General features: G+C 39.9%; 1 protein-coding gene across 2 annotated transcripts in view; it reads right to left on the reverse strand.

Moving 5' to 3' along the window:
• Positions 1-2,772: 2,772 nt before the first annotated feature.
• Positions 2,773-22,234, reverse strand: part of INTS6 (integrator complex subunit 6) — a 74,060-nt gene continuing 54,598 nt past the window's right edge. Inside the window, exons 8-18 of one of the 2 annotated variants that reach the window (XM_037132498.2) lie at positions 19,099-19,251; positions 18,841-18,973; positions 18,205-18,299; positions 16,274-16,384; positions 15,063-15,278; positions 12,882-13,008; positions 11,506-11,648; positions 11,059-11,290; positions 9,032-9,403; positions 8,043-8,136; positions 2,773-6,204 (exon numbers count right to left, since the gene is read on the reverse strand). In XM_037132498.2, the coding sequence (XP_036988393.1) occupies positions 6,111-6,204; positions 8,043-8,136; positions 9,032-9,403; positions 11,059-11,290; positions 11,506-11,648; positions 12,882-13,008; positions 15,063-15,278; positions 16,274-16,384; positions 18,205-18,299; positions 18,841-18,973; positions 19,099-19,251 (1,770 nt within the window). In that variant the 3' untranslated portion in view covers positions 2,773-6,110. The remainder of the gene's footprint in view (positions 6,205-8,042; positions 8,137-9,031; positions 9,404-11,058; positions 11,291-11,505; positions 11,649-12,881; positions 13,009-15,062; positions 15,279-16,273; positions 16,385-18,204; positions 18,300-18,840; positions 18,974-19,098; positions 19,252-22,234) is intronic. The other variant, XM_037132497.2, reaches the window with a different exon arrangement.

Genomic DNA, 22,234 nt, shown 5'->3' on the forward strand with positions numbered 1-22,234 from the left:
GCCGGGCCCATCTAACCGAAGACTCACTCAGACCAGTCGGTCCCATTTCTCGCATTGCGCCAAGGCACCTGGATTCTAACACAGCACCTTTACTGTATTTCATTGTTTACTGTACTTACTAAATTATTTACTATATTAATTACAATTTTATTATGAAACCCTTGACCAGGGTTTCATAATGAACCTCCACTCATTTAATGAACATTTATTTAAAATGTTCAGATACCATACTAGACAGCAACGAAGCCACAGATTATTAGTAAAACCTCATCACCACCAAAGAACCTTTTTTACCCATAGGTAAAAAAGATCCTGCAGAAAGAGACCAACTGCTCAAACGATCAGATTCTTCACTGGTTTTAGGGCAAGTGATGCCAGGTGAATGGTGCCACTGATTTTTCCTTTCTCTGGCCCCATCTGGTCCCCTGCGCTGATGCTGGAAAATAACCATTCCTTACAGAGTTCAGCCAACTCACAATTCCCCGTGTGCACCTAGTTCATGGTGAAAGGCCGCAGATTCTGTACTGCGGGCTGGTTTTATTCTCATGCCATTCATATGCCATCTCCTCGTACGTGCATAAAAATGCAAAACAACTTCAACTGAGTCTAAAATGAACAAAGAAACGTCTTCAAAATAAATACACCTGTATCAGGACGAGTAAGACTCCTACCACAGGGGCCTCTCCAGAGGCCTGCTGGAGTTGACCAGAACACCTCCTGGAAGAGACTGTTTGTGTGAAGGTGTGTGCCCAACTCTAAACAAGTATGTGACCGCAGAGGATGACAACTCACTCTAGAACAAAAGGGTTGGACCGAGTGCTTTCCCAAGGTTTCCCTAGTTCTAAAGATTCTTAGCTTTCACTCTCTATTGTGCCAAGGAACTGATGGAGTTGTGGAGTTGTTTCAAGATGATGCATGGTAAAATTACAACAATCCGAAAACTCCCCTCACTCACCCCATTCCTATGTGCGAGGCTTACCTTCGAAACCGTGAGCACACAGCTGCCACAGCCCTGACCTCTCATTTTCTTTGCAGATTTCTAGCCCGTGAAGCAAGCCCCTTGCACAGCCGGATGTACCTTGGTACACAGAATGCAGTCTGGTAGCGTCAGACACGTTTTCAACACACCGAGCTACACCTTCGAAAGCCTACAGAACAAACCTGCCACTCAGCCCTTTACAAGTGGCCCTTGAAGTGCAGTCCCAGGCGGCACTCAAGGGAAAGCCTCTCAGAAGTTTGCTGAAAATGCACATTCCTGTGCTCCAGAATCTGCACTTTTAACGCATTCTTACACCACCGTTTTAGAAATGTGACCTGATGAGAAGATGTCAATCTGGGCTAGAAATTACTTTTGAAAATAACTATTGGAAAGTGAGGCACAGGTCTAAATGTTAATTTGGGGTTTTTAGATTATTAAATTGGAGGTCTGGGAAGTTTAACTACAAAATTGCACCTTTGGAATTTTCCAATAAGCTCTCTCTAGTGATACAGCAAGCAACGTAAGAATGTGACAAAGTAGTGTGTTCTTTAACAATGTACTCAAGTCCCTAAACCTAATGCATCAAAAATGCAGTATGCAATTCACGTTTATTTCCTAGGGCCTAGATGGCTTCTCTGTTTCTGGAGCGATGCGCAAAGCCAAGATCAGGTGTCCAAGGAAGGCACAAAGGTGTCTGCAGCCACAGGTGTGCTCCTAAGGGGAACACGTGCAGTCCACCGCTGCCGTGTCTACCTTTGTTAGATTTAGCCAGTTCGACCTTCCTACTTCTAAAACTTCCCCTGCAACCCCAAGGCCAGGCTTGGTAGAGCAATAACAGAGGAATGTTAATAGAGAACCAAGTTTCTGAAAAACGATGGGAGAAAAGAGACATCCATTTTGGAAAGGGTACTTATACTGCCATCCCCCTAAGCAAGGAGTAAGGTGACTCTGAAAACTACCTTCAGTAAAATATTCCATGGAATACTGAAAAAAATAATATAAGTTTTGCTAAGTGAGACACAAGTTTTGCTAAGTGTACCTTTTTAATTTCCCCGTTTCACTCCATTAATGCTAAATGCAATATTAGGATTTTATTCACCAAAAGTGAAGGGGTGCAACAGACTTCATATCCAACTTTAATAGTGAATCTAGATTCTTCTGCCTTTCTGAAGTTCTATTGTTCCTAAAAAGGTCTCGGATTCTTCTTTTTAAAGCAGATTGACTATTCCTCCTTTTCCTGAGAACATAATACAGGTATTACTGGGGTTTTTTTAAATAGAATTCAGATAAATTAAGTATTTCTCAGTGTCTCTCTAGCAACAAGGGCTCCCGGCCCACTGCAGCCCAACACCGGCACGGCCCCAGGCTAGTCCCTAGGCGGTGTCAGAAGCTCCCCTGGGCGGGCTGTGCATCCTAGGGAAGGGGCACATTTGAAAACTAAAAGGGAAACTAATATCCTCAGTGGGGTTTCCCCTTCTCTGTCAGCTCATTTGTAGTTGATGTACATTTTTAGAATTCAGGTTTCTACTTCTGGGGAAACTTAGAAAAATCATGAAAAGTAAAATAAGTGATAAATCTTGGCTTTTGCCAGTTGCTGCCGAGTTCTGCTGTCACGGGAGGGTAAAAGATAGCTCCTTTGGGCCAACAGAGTATCGGAGAAGTCCTCCGACTCTCAGCAACCCTGTCTGGTGAATGCACCTGCATTTCTATAGGCTTTCTGTTGATCTCTCTCAAGCTTGCTGAAATCACACAAAGTGCTTTGCCCTTGTTCATTTTAACTCCCACTATACAACCTCATCGTAATCCCCCCAAATGGTATGGTATTGGCAAATCCTTAGCACACCAGAAGGAGAAGCAGAAGTCCTTTAGCATCAACAACATTGAACAAACTATTTAAATTAATCCTCTTAATGCCCCCCTCCCCATCTGGTAATTATTTATCAGCCCAGGAAGGAAAAGAGATTCTCAGTAAAGAGTTGTTGGCAAGTTTAAACAATGTGTTTAAAAAGAAATAGGATGGAACAAGACTAATAAAATCAAGCAAAAGTGGATCTACTTTAACTAAACATCAGGCATTATTTTTATTTATGGAGAGAAAAAAGTCAAGTTAGAATAATGAAAATTACGTATAGGCTTTACACAAATTTTTAAGGAAATACTGTCAACATCATTTTATCTGAGAATCATTTGCATACTGCTGTAACTTGTGCTAGAAATCAAAGGAACACTTTTGTGACAAAAAGGATGAAAATGACCGTTCACTAGGAAATAATCTATTTTGGGATTATTTGGGGAGAAAAGGTCCATTAACAGAATGTCCTGCTAGTAAACATCCCAACCCCATATATATTAGATGAAAATGTCACATATCACTCAGAACAGTCGGAGAGCCCTTAGAAAGAATACATGTCAAAAATGAAAGATGAGAAAATGACAGCTTCCACTTCCTGCAGAAAGAGACAGCACTACATTTGAACAGAAAGGTCATTGTCAAAAGCTGATAGCCGATAAAGGTCGATGGTAGTTAAGAGAACAATTCCTTTTTTGGAATCCAACTGCATAAAAATGACTGTACAATCTTTGCAGCAGTAAAAGACACACCACTATTTCAATGACAGGTGTTTGCAGAGCTGCCTTAGTCAACAGAGAATGAAAGTCAAGGCTAATCCAAAGCCAGTGCCACCACCCGCCGCACATCTACACAGAGACCCTGTGAGTTAGTTTCCGTCCCTGGGAGGTGCTTGCCCTCCCAGGGCACATCGCACAGAGTGAAGTGGGCACTCTTCTGGTGGTGGGTATTGAAGAGATAAGAGTGAGTCTCAGCCTTCAGTACACCAAGTCAATCAATCTTACTAATAAAGGCAAATAATGACTAAATCAATTGACAAATGAGACCCATGAGGCCATTCAAGAAAACTATCTTAATCTCAAGACTTAACTGTTGGAAAATACCATCTGTCCAGCCTAGTCACCCAGTGACCGAAAGGGCCTGAAAGACCTGGTTATTTTCCTCAAATGCCCTCCCCTTCTCCTTTGCTTACAAGAATGCTACAGTACTGCACTCATCGAACTAATATGCTCAGCTTCTCAACACAGAGATGGAATATTAAGCTTGAGTTTCAATGGGTTTCCAACCTTGTGACTAGGTTTCCGGATGAGGGGGCAGAGCATGGTGGCAGAGATTGAGGACAAAAAGAAGAGACTGACAAACTGCTTCCTTCCAACCCCCTCTAGGGCTCATCCCCATAATGGGTTAAAGGTCAAGGCCCTTCAGGATTACCACCTCCAGAGTAACCTTCAAAATGGAAGTAAGATTTTCGTAAGGCAGGCCACTCGAGTATCAGACCGAATCCCTTTCCTAATTCTTCTTAAGCATGAACTTTGAATGACTTGTCTGTAAGCCCTTCCATTAATCTCAGAATCTAAGTATGTATATAATTTAAGACCAGACAAAATATTCCGGATTTTGTGCAGCTCTTGCTGAATTCAGCAATGTGGCTGTTGGTAACTACCCTAACAATTCCATCTATTAAATGATATCCTGCTTCACTTACGGGTGTTCGGTAGAGATAAAAAAGGCTTAAAGTATTGCCTATGAAAACACTACATGACGTTACATATACCTCTCTTTCTTGACAGGCTCTGTCTTTAGTACTGGGAGAGCTTCCAACACCCTAGACTAAAATGAACAGAGCTCAACTGTGTTCTCTCTCCACTTTCATCTATGATTTTCTTCATAAAAAGTTAAATTTCATTGAAATTTAAAGTGTTCTGCTAAAGGGTATGTCATTTTAAATGGTATGAACCTAAAAATACTCCAAATTTAGTATAACTTTATAAATTTATTTCACCCACATAATCTAAATCCATTTTAACCTTTCTCTACTGGTTACCCCAAGCACTACAAGGCACAGCAGTGAGAACACAAGTGGTGAGTGAGTCGGGTCCCTGGGTCGCGCCCTTAGTAAGGGCACACAAAGCCATTCTACTGAGGGTGGACAGGAACAGTGTCGGTTTTCCCTTGTCCTGGGTAAGGGGGAGGGGGGTAATGCAAATGAGCAAAGTCATCTTAAATGTGTTTCCTTTCCACTTAGCTTCTGAATAAAATGGAGAGCTTAAGGATGAGAACAGCAGAGAAGAACCAAGAGACCCCACTGGAGCCCCCAATTTGTTACGGGACTTCTGGAAGCAGGACACCAAACTGCTAAAGGCTAGATGTTTCAGAGTAGGACAGACGATGTGCCCCAAACTGACAACTCCCTCACTAAGGGCCACCCACAATCCTAGTGAGAGAGGAACAGGGGTTGAAGAAAAGTAAGGAAACCAAATAATGTCCAAAGGTGTCTGCTTCTGAATTATCCGCCTATCCACTACAGACGCTGTTTCCGTTGCCAGGCGGAAATGGGAGGAGGTCGTGTGACCAAGAAAACTAAGAACAGAGTAAAAAGACACGCAGGCCAGGTACCATGTAATTACAGTCAGGGTTAACACACAGGAACTTCAAGTGGTGCATTTGTCCAATGCTAGAAAGCAAAGCTTTTAAAATTCCATTAGCTTCAGATAGTTTTAAATGTGACTATTTCCTAAACCACACAAGAGTAAAATAGAGCATTTATTGATGGAATAACAAAAGTGCTTTTCTTAAATATTCTTCAAAATACATTTGTACAACTTACAATAATATATCCAAAATAACTGTATATACAAAACATTACCTAGTTTTAATGTATGTGCTTTTTTCCCCAAAAATTACAAAGTAACTTCTTTTTTTATTTTTTTTTGGCAAAGTTCAACCTTAACAGAGGTGACAATTTTAAAGGTTGGTTTAAGAAAATAGAACCTGAGGGAAATTGACACGCAAGAGTCAATGACAAGCAAGAGATTTGGAGGAATATTTTTAGTTTGTTAAATAAAAATTTTTTTAGCGTGATACTTTTCACATTACAAAAATAAACAAAAATGAAGGAAAGGTCACTGTAAAATGATGAGAAAAGGATCTGCAGACTTGCTCTTAGTATCTCAAATAGCCAACAATGCATGTCAAAAAATGAATGCAAAATCACAACAGTCTTGTAATTACTTTGTATTTGGAGAAGATATAGTGAAATAAGTGGCCACATTCTGTTTTCTTTTAATTGCTATTAATATGGTTGATCTGATTGGCTCTTCGATGAATTTCATCCAGGAAGTTCTCCAGCTGTTCTATTAGCATTCTTTTTTTAAACCTGTGTAAAAAAAATAATAGCACTCTCAATTTCTTGTTAACAGATGAAGTTATGTATCAGGATAATGTTTTTGTTAAAAGAAAACTGCCTTGGCAAGACTTTTCAAAGTGCAATGAAAATTAATATTCAACAACCGTATAATATGTAAAAAGAAAGGGGTTACTCCTTCCACAATCAAAAAGAAAAAGGAAACGACCTAATGTAGACAAGGATTACTAACATTCCAGCAAAATTAGAAGCTCTTCTTATGCTCTTTGAAAGCTGAACGTCAAAAGGAACATGAACAAGGTACGAACCCAATTCCCCCAAAATGTCAGATGAAATAAAAGTGGGGCAGTGGCACTTGAGAACCACGGTGTTCTCCCATTACAGTCTGAAAGCTAGCAAATCACGGTTAGACATCTTTAGTACAGAATATGGCCAACAGCTCAAGTTCAAGTTGTAAACTCAAAATTTTTTTCTGTTAATATAGCACACTAAAATTGCATTCATCTCCGTAAGTACTAATACTGCTGATGCTTTTCAGAATATCCCCAAACACCGCCTAATCTATGCCTGCTTCCTCTTTGCTTGTAACCCCCATATTACACAACACTAAAACAGTGATTTTTAACCTTTTTAGCTGATGGCACACACAAACCCATTGTTAAAATTCTGTGGCACATTAAAAAATAGTTTTTGGCCATCTGACAAAAAAATAGGCGTTAATTTTTATTCACTCACAGCAGACAGCTATTGTTGAGTTGGCTGTTGTCATTCTTTTATTTGACAGTCTAAGGGAAAAGAGGTCAGTGTCTTTGACTACAGAGGCGGGTACTGCATGTTTTACCCCAGTCGAAAGCTGTTGCTTTGAAAGGTGACAGAAGCAGACCACAGGCACCAGGAATATAACTAAATCCACGACGACGTTTGAGCTGACAGAATGTTACACTAAGAGCAGAGTATGTTAAATATACAAAACGAGTCATGTGAAAAGTTATCCCCTCCTTCGAAGTGGCCTAAGCCCCAGCACCCGCCACCTGCCCCGCACAGAACCAACGGCCTCATCTAAAACAAACTCTAAGTGTGGCTGGGAAGGAACCGGGGGGCTACAGACGGGTATATTTGGAAGGTCAGATAAGATAAGCCCTAGGGTTTCTTAAAATACTAAAAACCTTAAAGAAAAAATAAAAAATAATTTTTGTATTCACTAAACTCATGAAACTTCCCAGTTAAGCACACTATGGAGTTACCGTTTACAACCCTGACCCACATTCCTTGCACTAGGAGCACATAATCCTGGGCCACTGGAGCCACCAGAGTGAGGCCCATCTGTCCAACTCCGGTCCTCCTAATCACGTGTCTTCCCACATACAAAGGAACCGCATTCAACGGCTGCCTTTCAGGTCACCAGTTCGATTCTCAGGGCACGTGCCTGGGTTGTGGGCCAGGTCCCCAGCTCAGGGCATGTGAGGGGCAACTGATCTATACATCTCTCACATATTGACCTTGCTCTCCCTTTCTCCTTCCCCTCCCCTCTCTCTAAAAAGTAAATAAAATCTTAAAACACAAATAAAATAAAATATTGCCTTCCAAAATTATTACTAATCACTCATTAATATTCACAGTAGTCCAAGTATAAAAAGGAGAAAAATTAAAGACTATAAAATATAAAGACACCAAAAGCCAGAGTAGGAAACAGAATTATGCAAGTACGTATAATGCGCAGGGAGAAAAGGTTTGATTTCTCAAGAATTTCTTTCAATAAACTGAAACAGGGAGAAGCGCCGCGTGTCACACACACACACAACACAACAGACACTGTTAAACACGGACCATAATGTTCAAAGACTATTTACCTTGATGCTTCTTTGATGACATTTTGTAAAAATATTAGTCTCGTCTGTAAACTGCCTTGCACATGCTTCAGCAAAGTGAAGATTCTTTCGTACTCTTAAAACGAGAGGCAAAAAAAAAAAATTAAGTGTCTTTCCTTTGCACTCTTATTCAACATTTTTCTACTGCAGTTTACAAGACATACTAAGAAAAAAGAAAAATATCCTACATAAAGTTTTCCCTGCTCATTGAAGACTTTCTAATACATATATTTCATCAAACACCAACAAGATAAAATAACTTGTCAAACACTGCTTTTTTTTGGTAAAAGTTCCCATTTAGGTATTGGAGCTTAGAAGGGTGACTAAATAGCATTTTGGTAGTGCCACTAAAAAGCAAGAAGCAAGTGGCCTTCACAGAAATCTATCCTTGTAATTCAAATTCTCAACTGCAGCTAACATGGCGGAACAGGGTGAGGGTGGGGGCACACGAGAGAAACAGAACAGATCAAGGGCGCTACTGCGGTCTCTGGTTCCACGAACGCATCCCCGAGCACCGTGAGAGCCTGACCCGCAAGGACAGAGTCTGAGCCCCTTCCCGGCCCTCGGGCCAGGGGTCTACCAACACCTCCCGCACGGACGCCAGCAGTCCTGGGACTTATCCCATGGAGTTCTCTGTGTGAGTATCATTGGCAGCTTTCCCTACTTCAGTTTTTTGACCTAAACACATCCCTGGTCACTGTCATAGCTTAAATCTTAAACATGGTGCTAGGCTGCTACCTGAAAACTCCAGGTACTGGCTAGAAGAATACTCAAGACTATGGGTTCCCATCACCACAGCCCTTTGGATATAGCAGAGATTTGTCAGCATGTGTCAGCTGGATAGAGTCAGATCTCACATAGCTTACATATCGTGCGAGACTGATCTAGAATCGCATGCTTTTATTTAATCTGACCTTTTTTTTGAGCACACACAGAAATTAAATCTGGGGTTTATGTCTAATTATACATACTTCTTCCTGGCTTTCTAATCTCTTTCATTATTTGTGCTTTGAGTTCAGTGTTGACTTCTTCATGGCTTCTGCAATGCACCAGTTTCTTTCCTCTGCTGAGTGAGGATGTCGGAATATTCTCTTCGGGACACTGTACTTTATTTCTTGGCTCCTCATGATTTTCTAAAAATCCACCGACAGCGAGGTCATTAGTTCCTAAATGATCGTGACCGAGAGCCTCTGTGTGATTGGTTGGTCGTTCCAGTAAACTGGCCGGGGAAGATGCTGCGAACTCAGTATCCATAGCATTTGGTGTAACATCTGACGAGAGTTGGTCAGCAACATGATTTTCAACCACACCATCTACTGTCGAGTCATTACTAACTTCTGGAACTAGAAACAGAGGTAAGAAGAAAAAACTATGTGACAATTTCAAAGCACAGAGTAATGAAAACTTCAAAGAAATATTATTGCAGAAAACCACAAGTGATTGCCTTGACAGATGCAAATGAACAAATAATGTGATATGATTCTTAAGCTTTGCTAAAGATACAGCAGATTCAATGGGAAACATTCATAATATTTACAAAACCTATACTATTTATGTCCTTAGGGAGGAAAAAATAAAAGCCAAATTCAACTCTTACTTCTCTGTTTTACTCTACGGCAATTTTACTGGACGGGTAGGGCTTTAATGGTTTAGGCAGATTATTGTGGTTATCTTCCCCCAGCCCTGGCTCATTCCGACCCTCCACTGCCTTATACATCCATTGTCACTTACAGGCAAAAGCAAAGGCAGACAGTTTACAATGTCCCCTCGTCTTCGGGGAACAGACCGCCGGGCAGGCCCTTTCACAGCACGCCCGCTTCCTACTGTCACTCATCCACCTGGTAACTTGGAACGAGCCGGCGCCCACGTCAGCTCACTAGGCAACGAGACTTCAAGCCTGCCACCTGGCCATTTCACGTGAGATCATTACACTTGCTCCCCAGCCCCGAGAAAGCAGGTGAATTCTGAGTTCCCCGAATGCTCACCACACTTCTAGGACAACAGCTGGATTCATCTCCACTTCCCTTACTTACTGTCCAAAATGGACTCATCCCCACAAAAATCTCAAACCCGACTCCCTCCTCATGTCTGTTCCATGACATGCAAGCTTGACTGTCTTGTACAAGTCCTTTTTAACTGAAACTGCCTTCCTGCAGACACCACTCTCCCTTCAGACCTGAAACAGAACCGCTCTCACGTTCTCCAAGAATGTGGACTCACTGATCCTTCACCTCCCAGCGCCACCTCAAGATCCTACTTCCACGCACTCCTGGACAAACTCTGGCTCTCCTGAGGACCATGTGAGTCACCTCACTTATCCTCTCTCCTCACTGCGATCATTACGGGTCTCCAGGCACATCTGGGTGGTCACAATGTCTCCAGACCTTAGTTCCCACCCCATGTCCCTCAGGACATCATGCTAGGTCCTTACTACTTAGAGTGTGATTTGTGAACCAGACGCGTTAGCATCATCAGATGGCTTGCAAGAAATGCTCTTCCAAAACTCCACTTCAACCCAACCAATGAGAACCTTCTCATTCATCCTTCAAGTGCTGCTTTAAACAACTTCCTCATCAAGTGCCTTGACCCCACAGACCATGCTGAGCCTTCACACCAAACACACCCACAACACACTTGACCTCCCTTCTGCAGAACTCACCCCGCTTCTAAGGAAGCGTCCGATGGCTTGCCTTCCTCACACACTGTAAGAGACAGTAGAAGTCCCTGTCACAGCCACCCCTGGTGCCTAGTGCAGCTCTTTAGTAATGAGTTGGTGCATTACACTGACATTGAATTTGATAGTACCCCTTTAAAAACTATTTTTGAAATACTTAAGATTTGCAAATATTTTAGATGATTGCTAATAAAGCATAATGAACATATGAAATGTTCTACAAACATTCATTAAAGAGATACAAAAACAACTACATGCCAATTTTAATAAACCTATCTTCCCCTGCTGCTCTTGGGCATTATTACAGAAACACCCAACTCTTACTTTTATGAAGAGGAAGGGGTTTAATGAGGTCTGGCTGTGCTTGAGTCGTAGGTACAGGTGGTCCTTTCCCTCCGATGTGATTGTTCACGACCGGGTTCTGCTGTCTGCCTCTCAGCAGTGGGGACATGCAGCGACGCCTTTTAGGGATCCCTTGCATATTTGGTTCTCCGGGTCGTTTATGTTTATTTTGAGGTCCAGCCACAAATTCATCTGCTTCATCTATCATCATACCCTGTAACAAAATATAAAATTTCCCTGGATTTACGTACAGCTTTTATTGGCACAACTAATTCCAACTCCCATTAAAGCAACTATATTTAACTATGTTGACATTTATTAGATATTCTACCAGGAAAATAGCTTTAGCTTACTTTAGTTAAGTTAGGAACTTTTAAATCCACAGCACCTAGCACAAACCAATTATAAAATGAAACGTTTCAAATTTACCTTTTTATCCAGCTTAAAGGGGTTGCCAAACGTGTGCAACCTTCGAGGCTGATCAGGATCAAGTTCTCTTAGTGGAGAAGGTACTTGCTTGAGGTATTCCTGGTAATTCCCCATTTGTGCTATAGGAACACTGTGCACTTGATCTTTTCCAACAAAACAGAGCAACAACAAAAGTCAGCCTCACTAAAACCTGTTACCATCATCGCATATCTTCTTTTTTTATGATTTTTTAAAAAGATTTTATTTCTTTTACTTTTAGAGAGAGGGGAAGGGAGGGAGAAAGAGAGAGAACCATCAATGCGTGACTACCTCTCGCACACCCCCTACTAGAGACCTGGCTCACAACCCAGGCATGTGTCCTGACTGGGAATTGAACTAGTGACCTTTTGGTTTGTAGGCCGGCACTCAGTCCACTGAACCACAGCAGCCAGGGTGACACTTATCTTCTTATATATGAAAGCTACTTGGTGTTATTCTAGGCAGTCGTCCCTTACCACATACTCTAAATTAATTTGTTGCCTTTATTAATATTGTGACACAAGAATCCTTGAAATTTAAAAAATGAAATTAAAAATCATTGATTTGCCCTGGCTGGTGGAGCTCAGTGGATTTTGCATGGGCCTGTGAAGCAAAGGGTCACCGGTTTGATTTCCAGTCAGGGCACATTCCTGGGTTGCAGGTCAGGTCCCCAGCGGGGGCCACATGAGAGGCAACCACACACTGATGTTTCTCTCCCACTCTTTCTAAAAAACAGATATATAAAATATTTTTTAAAAATCATTGATTTTATCTTCTAAACAAAAACAAAAATATTGCAGCTAATTACAGTGCATGGAATCAGCAATATGTGCAATCTTACCATGAAAAGGAATGTTTCTTCTACTCTACTCCAAATACACAAAATTTAATTATAGCACAATTTACAGAGAAATCACATACATAACCTTTTTATATATAGGTATAGTTGGAATGTTCACATCAGAGAGAGCAAAGGGTTCAATTCTCATGACTTGACCTGTAGTAGGTGCCATGGAGATGGCTGAAGCAAATGTCAGACTATGACAGCTACTGGCCACCCAGAGGTAAACCATCAGATGTCAGCACGTCATAAGAAAATAAGTGCGTGCGTGAATGGATGAAAAGCCGAGGAAGAAACTAAGCTGTTAAGGTTGTTACTCAGGGGAATGGAACCTGGAGCGACAGTGATGGCGGAAGGAAATGTAGACTCAGGGATGACTTCCTACTTCATCTGTTCGAGTTTACAATGAGAATGTGATAACTGTAATAATTCTCTAAGAGTTACAGTATTACTATTATGTTTCAATACAAAGAAAAAATTTACAAAAGAAATACCAATATGAAAAGCACGATCTAACCTTCATCCTGTCCTTTAAGGAACCTGCGGGTGCTCTTCATGAGATTGAATCTCATTCTTGTTAAGTGGTCCAAAAGGTTCCGTCTCGGTATGTCATACGCATTTCTGAATGTCTGTGGCTTTAAGTCCTATTGAAAACATTCAAAGACAAACAATTAGGAAACTAAACTCTCTAGCCTGCAGCATAGGTTTGATGTTAACTAATTTAGTTTAAAAACAGAATAGAGTTATGATGTAATCTTAATGTGCTATTTTGGGAACCAAAAGAAAATATTGGCAGTGAATGCAACCAAATAATCTCAAGCTCACATCTAACTTAAGATTTTATTATATATTCCAGCTAAAAGAAATAAATATCCAGATTTTAAAGACTTTCAAGCGTATTTTTTAAAGCTTTTGTATGTAACTTACATAGCATAAACCTGCCTATCTAACCACGCGGTTCAATGAGCGTCAGTCAATTCACAGTTGTGAAAATCACCACAAGCCAGTTCTGGAATTCTTGTAGCATCCCAGAGAGTTCCTCGCGCCCATTTGTAGTCAGTCCCTGGTACCAGCCCCAGGCAACGACTCACCTCCTTCCTGTCTCTTCCATTTTTCAATTAGATATTGCAATATCTAATACTGTCTATCGGGCTTCTTTCACTTAGCCCGATGTTTCTGGGATTCATCTAGGTTGTTCATGTTATCAGTAGTCTATTCCTTTTTATTGTATAAAGTAGTATTCCATTATATGGATATACCATACCTTTTATCGGTCTATCTTTGATAAACACTGGATTGTTTTCCATTTTGGGGGGCTATGATAATGCTGTTATTACATATATTTTAATTTCTCTTGGGTAGATACATACAATTGCTGGTTAAATAGCAAGTATGTCTTTACCTTCTTAAGAAACTGCCAACTATTTTCCATCAGCAACGTGAGAGTTCCAGCTACTCTCCATCCTCACCAACACTTTCTGTTTTTCAGTCTTTTAAATTTTAGCCATTCCAGTGGCTATAAAGTGGGATCTCGTTATGGTTTTAATTTCTATTTCTTTAGTGGCCAGTAAGGTTGACCATCTCTTCCTGCGCTTGTTCAAGTTTGGATATCTTATTTGATGACGTATCTGTTCAAATATTTGCCCATTTTTTAAAATGGGGGTATTTGTCTCTTTGTTATTGAGCTGTATTAAGTTCTTTATGTATTTTGATACTAAGTTCTTTATTCAATATATGCTTTTCTCCCAGTCTTATGACTTCCTATTCATTTTCTAAAGTTTCTTTTGAATTAAAAAATCTTAATTTTAATGAAGTTCAATTTATCAAGTGCTTTCTGTTCTGTATTTTAGAACTCTTCAATGATCCATTGCCCAAGGTCATGATGACTTTCTCCAGTTTTCTTTAGCTTACAGTTTTAGTTCTTACATTTAAGACCATGATCACTTCAAGCAATGTTAGGTGAGGGTCAAGACCCTTATTTTGAATATGGACATCCACTACTTGTCGAAAAGACTATAATATATTCGTACCCCTGAATTATCTTGGCAGCCTTGTTAAGAAGTAACGGACTGTTTGTGTGAGGGTCTACTTCTAGGCTGCACTCTGTTCCACTGACCTGTACGTCCATCCCTGTGCCGACACCAGAAAGCGTTTATCACTACAGTTTTAACAGTAACTTTTAAAATTAGACAGTGCAAACTGTCCAACTATATTCTTTCCCCAAATCGCTCTAGCTATCCTAGTACCTTCACACTTCCACACAAATTTTAGAGTCAGTTTGTCGGTTTTTACAAAAAAGCTTCTGGGGTAAAGATCTGTTTAATAACAGATTCACAGAGTATTCACAAAGTGTTCCAGGACCACCTCGGGCACCACCCAAGGTCGTAAGCATCAAACTGCAGTGATACCACTGGTAGCTGTATGACGTTAAGCATCTCTAAGCCTCTGCTTATTCACTTACAAAGTAAATGGGTTGATTTTCTTACTGTCAGCACATCCATGCATTCACTCACCGTGGACAATATCTGTTTTAATCCTAAAATTCAATGATTCAATAATAGTATGACATAATGGTCATTATTCTGCAGAGGTATACAAGTCCGGACCAAACCGAGTTTCAGTTAATAGAAAATTGGATCTCTATTCCACAATGTAACAGAAGATAACGAGAGCAGTACTAGATCCACGGAACTGTTACCTTATTGAGCAAAGCCACTTGGAACCCAGTGTACTCCTTCATGTTCAGGTCCAGCAGTCTATGAGGGACGTCCTCTGAAATTCCCTGCAGCAGCTGCTGAAAATCTTTCCTATAGGCCATTGATAAGCCGTGTGATCGGCTCCGGACTTTAATTCCAGTTTCCTGTACTACTTTCTTGCCTACAGATCCAATGACTCGATCAGATTCTATTTTGGCCTAAAGTAAAAATAAACAAGAATTGTCTTGATATAATCTAAATTGATAACTTAAATTCTATAGTTTTGGTCCTCTAAGTTAAATATTTATATATTTTAAAAGTATCTAAGAAATTAAAATCCTGAGTGGCATACTTTATGTCAAGTACTTGGAAAATTAAACATAGTTTGAACAATGTCTTGTGATTTTTTATTATAATTCTAACCTTTTGGAGCAGGGCAAACAAATACAAACTCCAATTATAAATACCCACTACACTTAAACCATGAAATGTAAAAATACCCTAAATGAAAATATGCATTTGTAATTCAGAGCAGATAGAAAATTAGAAAAATCCTCTCATCAATATTTACTTAAAGACATTAGCATATAAATAAATGTTCACAGATATGGCAAATAATGATGTAGGTTTTCACTGGAAAGTGGATAGAAAATATTTTGACTCTTTCCACCTGCATTTCAATGAGCAGGTAAGTGTATATGGCAGAAGCATCAGAAAAATAATGCATCTTATACAACTTTAATAACTTGGCAGTCAGTTAAACTGTATATTGCTTAACTACCATAGTATCTGCTAAGGTGATTAATGCCCAAAATGACAAAATTTGATGTCTCTTACAAATATTTCAAAAGAAATTCTCATTTTGAAAGAAAAAAAATCTACAGGTTTTAAAAGAAAAAGCAAAAGGAACTGGCGTTTTTCCTAAGAAAAAACAACTTTCTAACAAATTTCCCAAAAAAAAACAAAGAATGTTCATACTCTGGAAGTCTAGGAAGCCATTTCATAAACTAGGAATTATTATTTGAAACTAACATTTCAAAACATAGCATACTGTGCACTTGATACAGAATTGTGTTAATATATGATACATGTGGTTTTAAAATATACTAATAAAATGGAGTTCTACTAGAACTATCAAGAACTAACATCTGGCCTGTTAATCATCTTAGCCAAAACCATTCCAACATAAAGGCTCTCTATCTCCCAGAGTTACCTGCTGACTCAGTTTTTTGAGGTATGAAATGACACTGTAACTGAGGCCATATTCCATGCTATCCGCTATGAGGTTGGGTGCCCCCATCATTCGAACAGCTTTCTTCAAAGGCTACAGGCAAGAAAGAAAACGCCTCTTGTCAAAAATGTCAGGCTAGATGCATTATGTCAGTTTTGAAAACTTCTCCCCACCCCCAATTTCCCCTTTTCTGCAGTAGGAGTAATATCATACTTATATTTCAGTAGAATATTTGTCAGTGGTATGAAAGGCAGTTTGGAAGTGTTAAAAAGGATTAGAAGCTAGACTAACAACACCCAGGGCAAGAACGGTGAAGACGCAGACTCCCTGGTCCCCTCGGAGACAGTGAACCGGGAAGGAAAGGGCAGGAGACACTGTGCGGAGGCAGACTCGGCAGAACCTGGGTAGTGACTCAGACGAGTCCAGCAAAGAGGAGCGTCCCGCTTTGGGTAGCTGGGTGGGCTGTGGCTCGACCACGCACTAGCTTCGTGACCCCGAGTCTCGGGTTCAGTAGCCTCTCTGTGCCTCACTTTGCATTTGTAAAATGACAGTAACAGTGTCCACCTCGTAGGGCTGTCATGGGGTTAAATGATTAGTATGTGGAAAGCACTTATAAAAGTATCTGGCACACAGTAAGCATTCAGTAGGTGTTAATCATGGCTATTATCAGAGCTGAGCTGCAAGAAAACAGAAGGAAAACCGAGGAGGAAAGACAGTCTAATATTTACAATGGAAGTGGTATAATGAAGTAATATTTAATTGTAAGGAGAGACCAATGGAGAACCACTTTGGCCAGTGACAGCTATCACTAGCAGGAGTGTCCAGCGTATATGAACAGGATAGAGACAGAAAAAGGATGATATCCACTGACATACTGGAAAGTGGATAAGCACTTGTGTGAAACTAGAATCAAATCCCAGAGAAACCAGATCTCTGATATTTCATATCTGTGCAGCTTTGGCTAAGCCCTCCAGGTTCCTATGAAATATAAATGAGTCAACATATGTAACATTTCACATTCAAAGTGTTTCTTCCTTTCACTCTTACATGGCAGGCATTACGTGCCAGACACTCATACAATTTATCTCTTAAAACTGTAAAATATGGTTTTTAAAGCTCAAGAAATTAATGTTCTTATGAGGGGCCATTTATGAAGATCCGTTACAGTCCAATGCTGTACTATTCTTTAATTAAAAGCAGAAGTAATGTCTAAAAGTGCTTTTAGGGTGGATCTTTCCGTTAAGTTACTTTTCATAAAATAAAGTAGTGTACTTACTAATACATATGTTACTGGTCTTATCTACTATAATTAACTAGATTTTAAGCAATCAAAAAATTCATGGCTTTAAAAATATATGGTTCTATGTGAATATACACTTATGTACCTAAGAATATATTTCTGAAGATTTAGAAAATAATGCAACAAAAATAATTTTAAACCTTTAGAGAGAAATAATTCTGAAACTGCAATTTAAAAAGATAGTGCAGTGACTGAGATTAAAAGCCCACATTCAAAACCAGGCTGCCCGGAACTGAATTCCAACCCCCATATATTAGCATTGTAGCCTGGACCATTTAACTTATCTTTTAGTACCTTAGTTTGCTCATCTATGAAATAGGGGCAATGACAATTTCTATCTCCTAGGATTACTACATAAATGAAATGGGGTTAATACATGGAACGTGCATAGGATCGTAGCAGGCATAGGGTAGGCACCGTCTATACTCAAAATCATCGTTATTTTTGCAAATCATCGAAACATTTCTTTCCTATTACATCTATATTGGCCACGTATACACACAGTTTTCATAGCATTTAACCTATAATGGCAAAAAACAGGAATACTTACAATAAACTATAAGCATAATGTAAAACTTTATAACAAGTTCTATTTTAACAATAACATTCTTACCCCAAGGTAGTAGGGAGGCATTGTCTTCAAATAACTTTCAAACGACTGTCTCCATTTCAGTGTTGGTTTTGCTTTATGTACTTTAAACAAGTCATCTGTAAATGTGGAATGCAAACGAACTGTCATCACTCATTTTCACAGTTGAAAATCAAGGCAGGTAAGTTTCTTATTTGTGAGAGGAAGAGTAACATGAGATACAAGCTCTTAACAAAGTAAAAGTGGTAAAATTTTGGGTTCTACAATTTTCAATCAGTAATACCATTTCAAAAATGAAAAGGTGCCAATTATGGTCTAGAATTACACATAATGATAAAAGTGGAATCAGGAAACAGAAAGAAAAACTATACCCTATATCTAGACCTAGACCAGAGACAGGTTCAAGGACATAAGCAGAGTATGCACAGAGCCTTCTATAAATATATGTGCTAATATTGTGACTATAACTTTCAAATCTGAGGTGACTCCATAAAGGAAAATCAGCCCTTTCCAATAGTTCTCAAAAATTATAGCCCGATGGTGCCCAGAAACTAACTTTAGGCTCTCGTGTTATTTTGGAACAAACTCATTCATTTAAGAAAACATCTGCCACGTGGAAACTTGCGCTGAGCCCCGGAGAAGGCGACAGGCGTGACTCACCTAAAAGGGGAAGGAGGACGGGGTAATTGTAAGGCATCACAAAGAGGTTGACACAGTTCAGCGCCGTACTGGCTTTCAAGTAACCAAACGGGTGACCCAGTTCACTGTATTTCGCACTATTGCTCACATATACCTGTTAAAAAGGAGAGGTTAAAACTTCCTATTTTTATGAAGGTTAAAATCTTTACAGGTTATATAAACCATTCACTCAATTTCACTTTTTAAGAAACACTGAACTTAGGTAACTGAGCAGCTCACCTGCCAACATGTTTGAGGAGATTTCCTTTCCAGGATAAACTGAGTCAGTGGTGAAGGTTCCAACTCGTATTTGTCAAAAGGCAATTTGTCAATAACCATTGGTTCACAGTCTGTGCAGGAAAACTTCACTACAGGATGAGACGTACGAGGTGGCTAGAGGGGAAAGTCTTATTACTATTTATGCAAAATACCAGAAACAAACTCACTTTCAGTATCCCTCACTGCCAAAAGGGACTCTAACTAGTTTTGCTAGTTAGAGTTCAATTTACTAGGCAAAGCACCTTTAAGTGAAAGAATCTTGGAAATGCAAAGCTTAAATTATTTAATATTCAAAAGAAAGACAGAACACTTCAAAATCTACACAAAATGAAAATCTCTTTAGGTTTAAAATATACATTTTTGGAATTAAGGATTCATTTTCACATCCAAGGAACATATAGAAACCTTCAGTTTTAAGTACTCACTTGTAGCAATTTAATTACTTGTATAGTAGTGGCTTCCAAACTGATCGATCATACACCTTGGTCAGTAAAAGTTGTTGAATATACTGTAAGTTAGGACATTACGTATTTAAAAATTACTTGTAAATCTGGGACAGGCACCAGGCAGAAGGCATGTTTCCTGGGAAGATCTGAACGGGCCTGCCCTCCTCCCCTGGGTCCCCTGTCCTTCCGCCAGGGTGGCGAGGGGAGCCCTGGGGATGTGGTGATCCCCAGCCTGCGATCCTGAATCATGCCTTAACTACTAATACTGGTTCAAAATTGGAAAATAAATAGATAAAACCTCACCGATCAGAGACTGGTGAGGAAAATATAAGCTATCGGGAAATCATCTGAAATTTCATAACTATAAAGGACTCTCTTAGCCTCCGCTACTCTGTACATTGGCGGCCCCACATCCGTGTGGGGACCAGATCCCGCCCACGCCTTGTGTGCCTACCACTGCCCGCTGCACGTGACCCACCCCTCCAGAGGTCCCTCAGACACTCTACGACCCAACTGGGCATTTCTCCCCTGCACCACGAAACCCACTCTGGAAACCTACATGTCATCCTTAACACCCTCCCCACACCCTCCACATGTAACCGTCACACAGACCTAGATGAAATGATCCCGCAACTTCGAAGGCACTGGGCCGAGGACACACACGGCGGGTGCGCAGTGCGCAGTTACTGCCCTGCCAGTGCTCAGCGCTGGCACCTCCGGAAACGCGTCTTCCAGCGCCTACCACTCCAGTTCATGCCCTCATTTCTCAGACTAGACTGGTAACCTGCTTATTTTTTATCAATCTCCCTAACTAATTAGCCCCCTTTAATCCCATGGCCATCCAATTTAATAAAAGAGTTTGTTCAGTTTTTTCCTTAAGAGAACTCTAGTAGTGCTCAGTTGTCTTTAACTCCATTTAAAACAATTTTGTAAAGACTGTGTTTTGGCAGCTGTCATACCAGTGTGCATTTTAAAAAACATATTAAAATTGCTGAATTTTTGTATAGCCATTTTAAGGTTGAAGGTGGAAGAAAATACACATTTTCGGTATATTATGCTTTATTATTTCAAGAAAGGTAAAAATGCAACTGAAATGCAAAAAAAGATTTGTGCGGTGTATAGAGAAGGTGCTGTGACTGATCAAATGTGTCAAGTGGTTTCTCAGTTTGTGCTGGAGATTTCACACTGGATGATGCTCCATGGCCTGGTAGACCCACTGAGGGTGATAGCAATCAAACTGAGACATCAACTGAGAACATTCTATGTTAGACCACGTGGGAGATATCCAACATATTCAAAATATCCAAATCAGTGAAGTTACTGGTACAAATGAAAAACGTGCCTTATTATTTTATGGAAAAAACCACATGGATATTTTGGCCAGCCCAATAATTATGCTATCTAAAATTATTAGGCAAAAGTAATAAACAATCACCTAAAAATAGGGTCCCGACTCTTAGTATGATACACAAAGACCTCTGACGATCTGGTCGCTGCCCGCCTTCCGACCACCACCCTGTGTGCACCCTGGGCTCCAGCTATCCCAAGTACTTGCAGTTGCTCAGACAGATCATCATCTTTCAGATCCCCCATATCTCACAAGCTATGCCTGACTGCTTTGTTATTCTCTCTCTTGCATATTGCAAACAAAGTTTTTAAGTCTGAACTGGCAAGTTCTCGACCACAAAAAGACTTCCTCCCTGACATCTGTTCCCACTCTGCATCCCAAACATTTACCAGGCAGTTAGGTACCACTTCCCCGTGGGAGGGTTCTGCTCTGCCCTTCTGTTACAGTTACCAGGCTGTACTCTACTGCATTTTTTATATTTCTGACCTTCCCATAAATGGTAACGTTCAACAGGATGAGCACAATGTTTTACTCATCTTGTGCTGTTCATCTTCTGCTCCTGTGAACCCAGCATATACCTAACACATAGCTTATCGAATCAGTCCATGAAACACACTCGTTTTTTGGATGAACACACTGAGGTCCAAGAGGAAAAGGGAGGGGGAAGGAGTCCTCTCAAACTTGGCAAAGAAACTTTTAATTCGTTATTTCATTTAATCCCCCAAACCATCCTATGGGATAAGAGCTGCTATCATCATTTACCAGATGAAAAATTAAGGCATAGAGAAGATAATTAACCAACGGTACATAATTAATAATTGGTAGAGCCATGATTCAAATTCAGAATCAGTCTCTAATAAATGACACTTAAATTTCAATATCATTTCTTATTTGAAATAGTTATTGATAAAAATTTCATTTCCCCTCAAATATCCTTCAGTTACTAAATTTTACCAGTTCTTCCCAATATTATCTTTCTTATGATTCTCTCTTCTACCATCTCAATTCAAACTCTTAATATGTCTTACGTGAACCATAATAGCCCAATAGGAAACCTGCTTACCTTCCAACACATCTCGCTGCAAATAACCACCACCAGATTAATTTTCCTAAAGCAGCACTCTATAAAAATGCCTTGTTATTCTTTGAGCCCCACTGAAAAAAAACTTAAATTCCTTAATCTTGCATTTAAAGTCATGAACAATTTGGTTCATTTACTAGTACTCTTGATATTCTACATATGTGTTGTGACCGACCTACACTCAGCTACTTGTTATTCCCCTAAATTCACCTTGTTCTTTTT

Source organism: Artibeus jamaicensis, unplaced genomic scaffold (genome assembly GCF_021234435.1).
Source record: "Artibeus jamaicensis isolate MK-2021 breed Jamaican fruit bat unplaced genomic scaffold, CSHL_Jam_final contig_415, whole genome shotgun sequence".
Classification (NCBI taxonomy): Eukaryota; Metazoa; Chordata; class Mammalia; order Chiroptera; family Phyllostomidae; genus Artibeus; species Artibeus jamaicensis.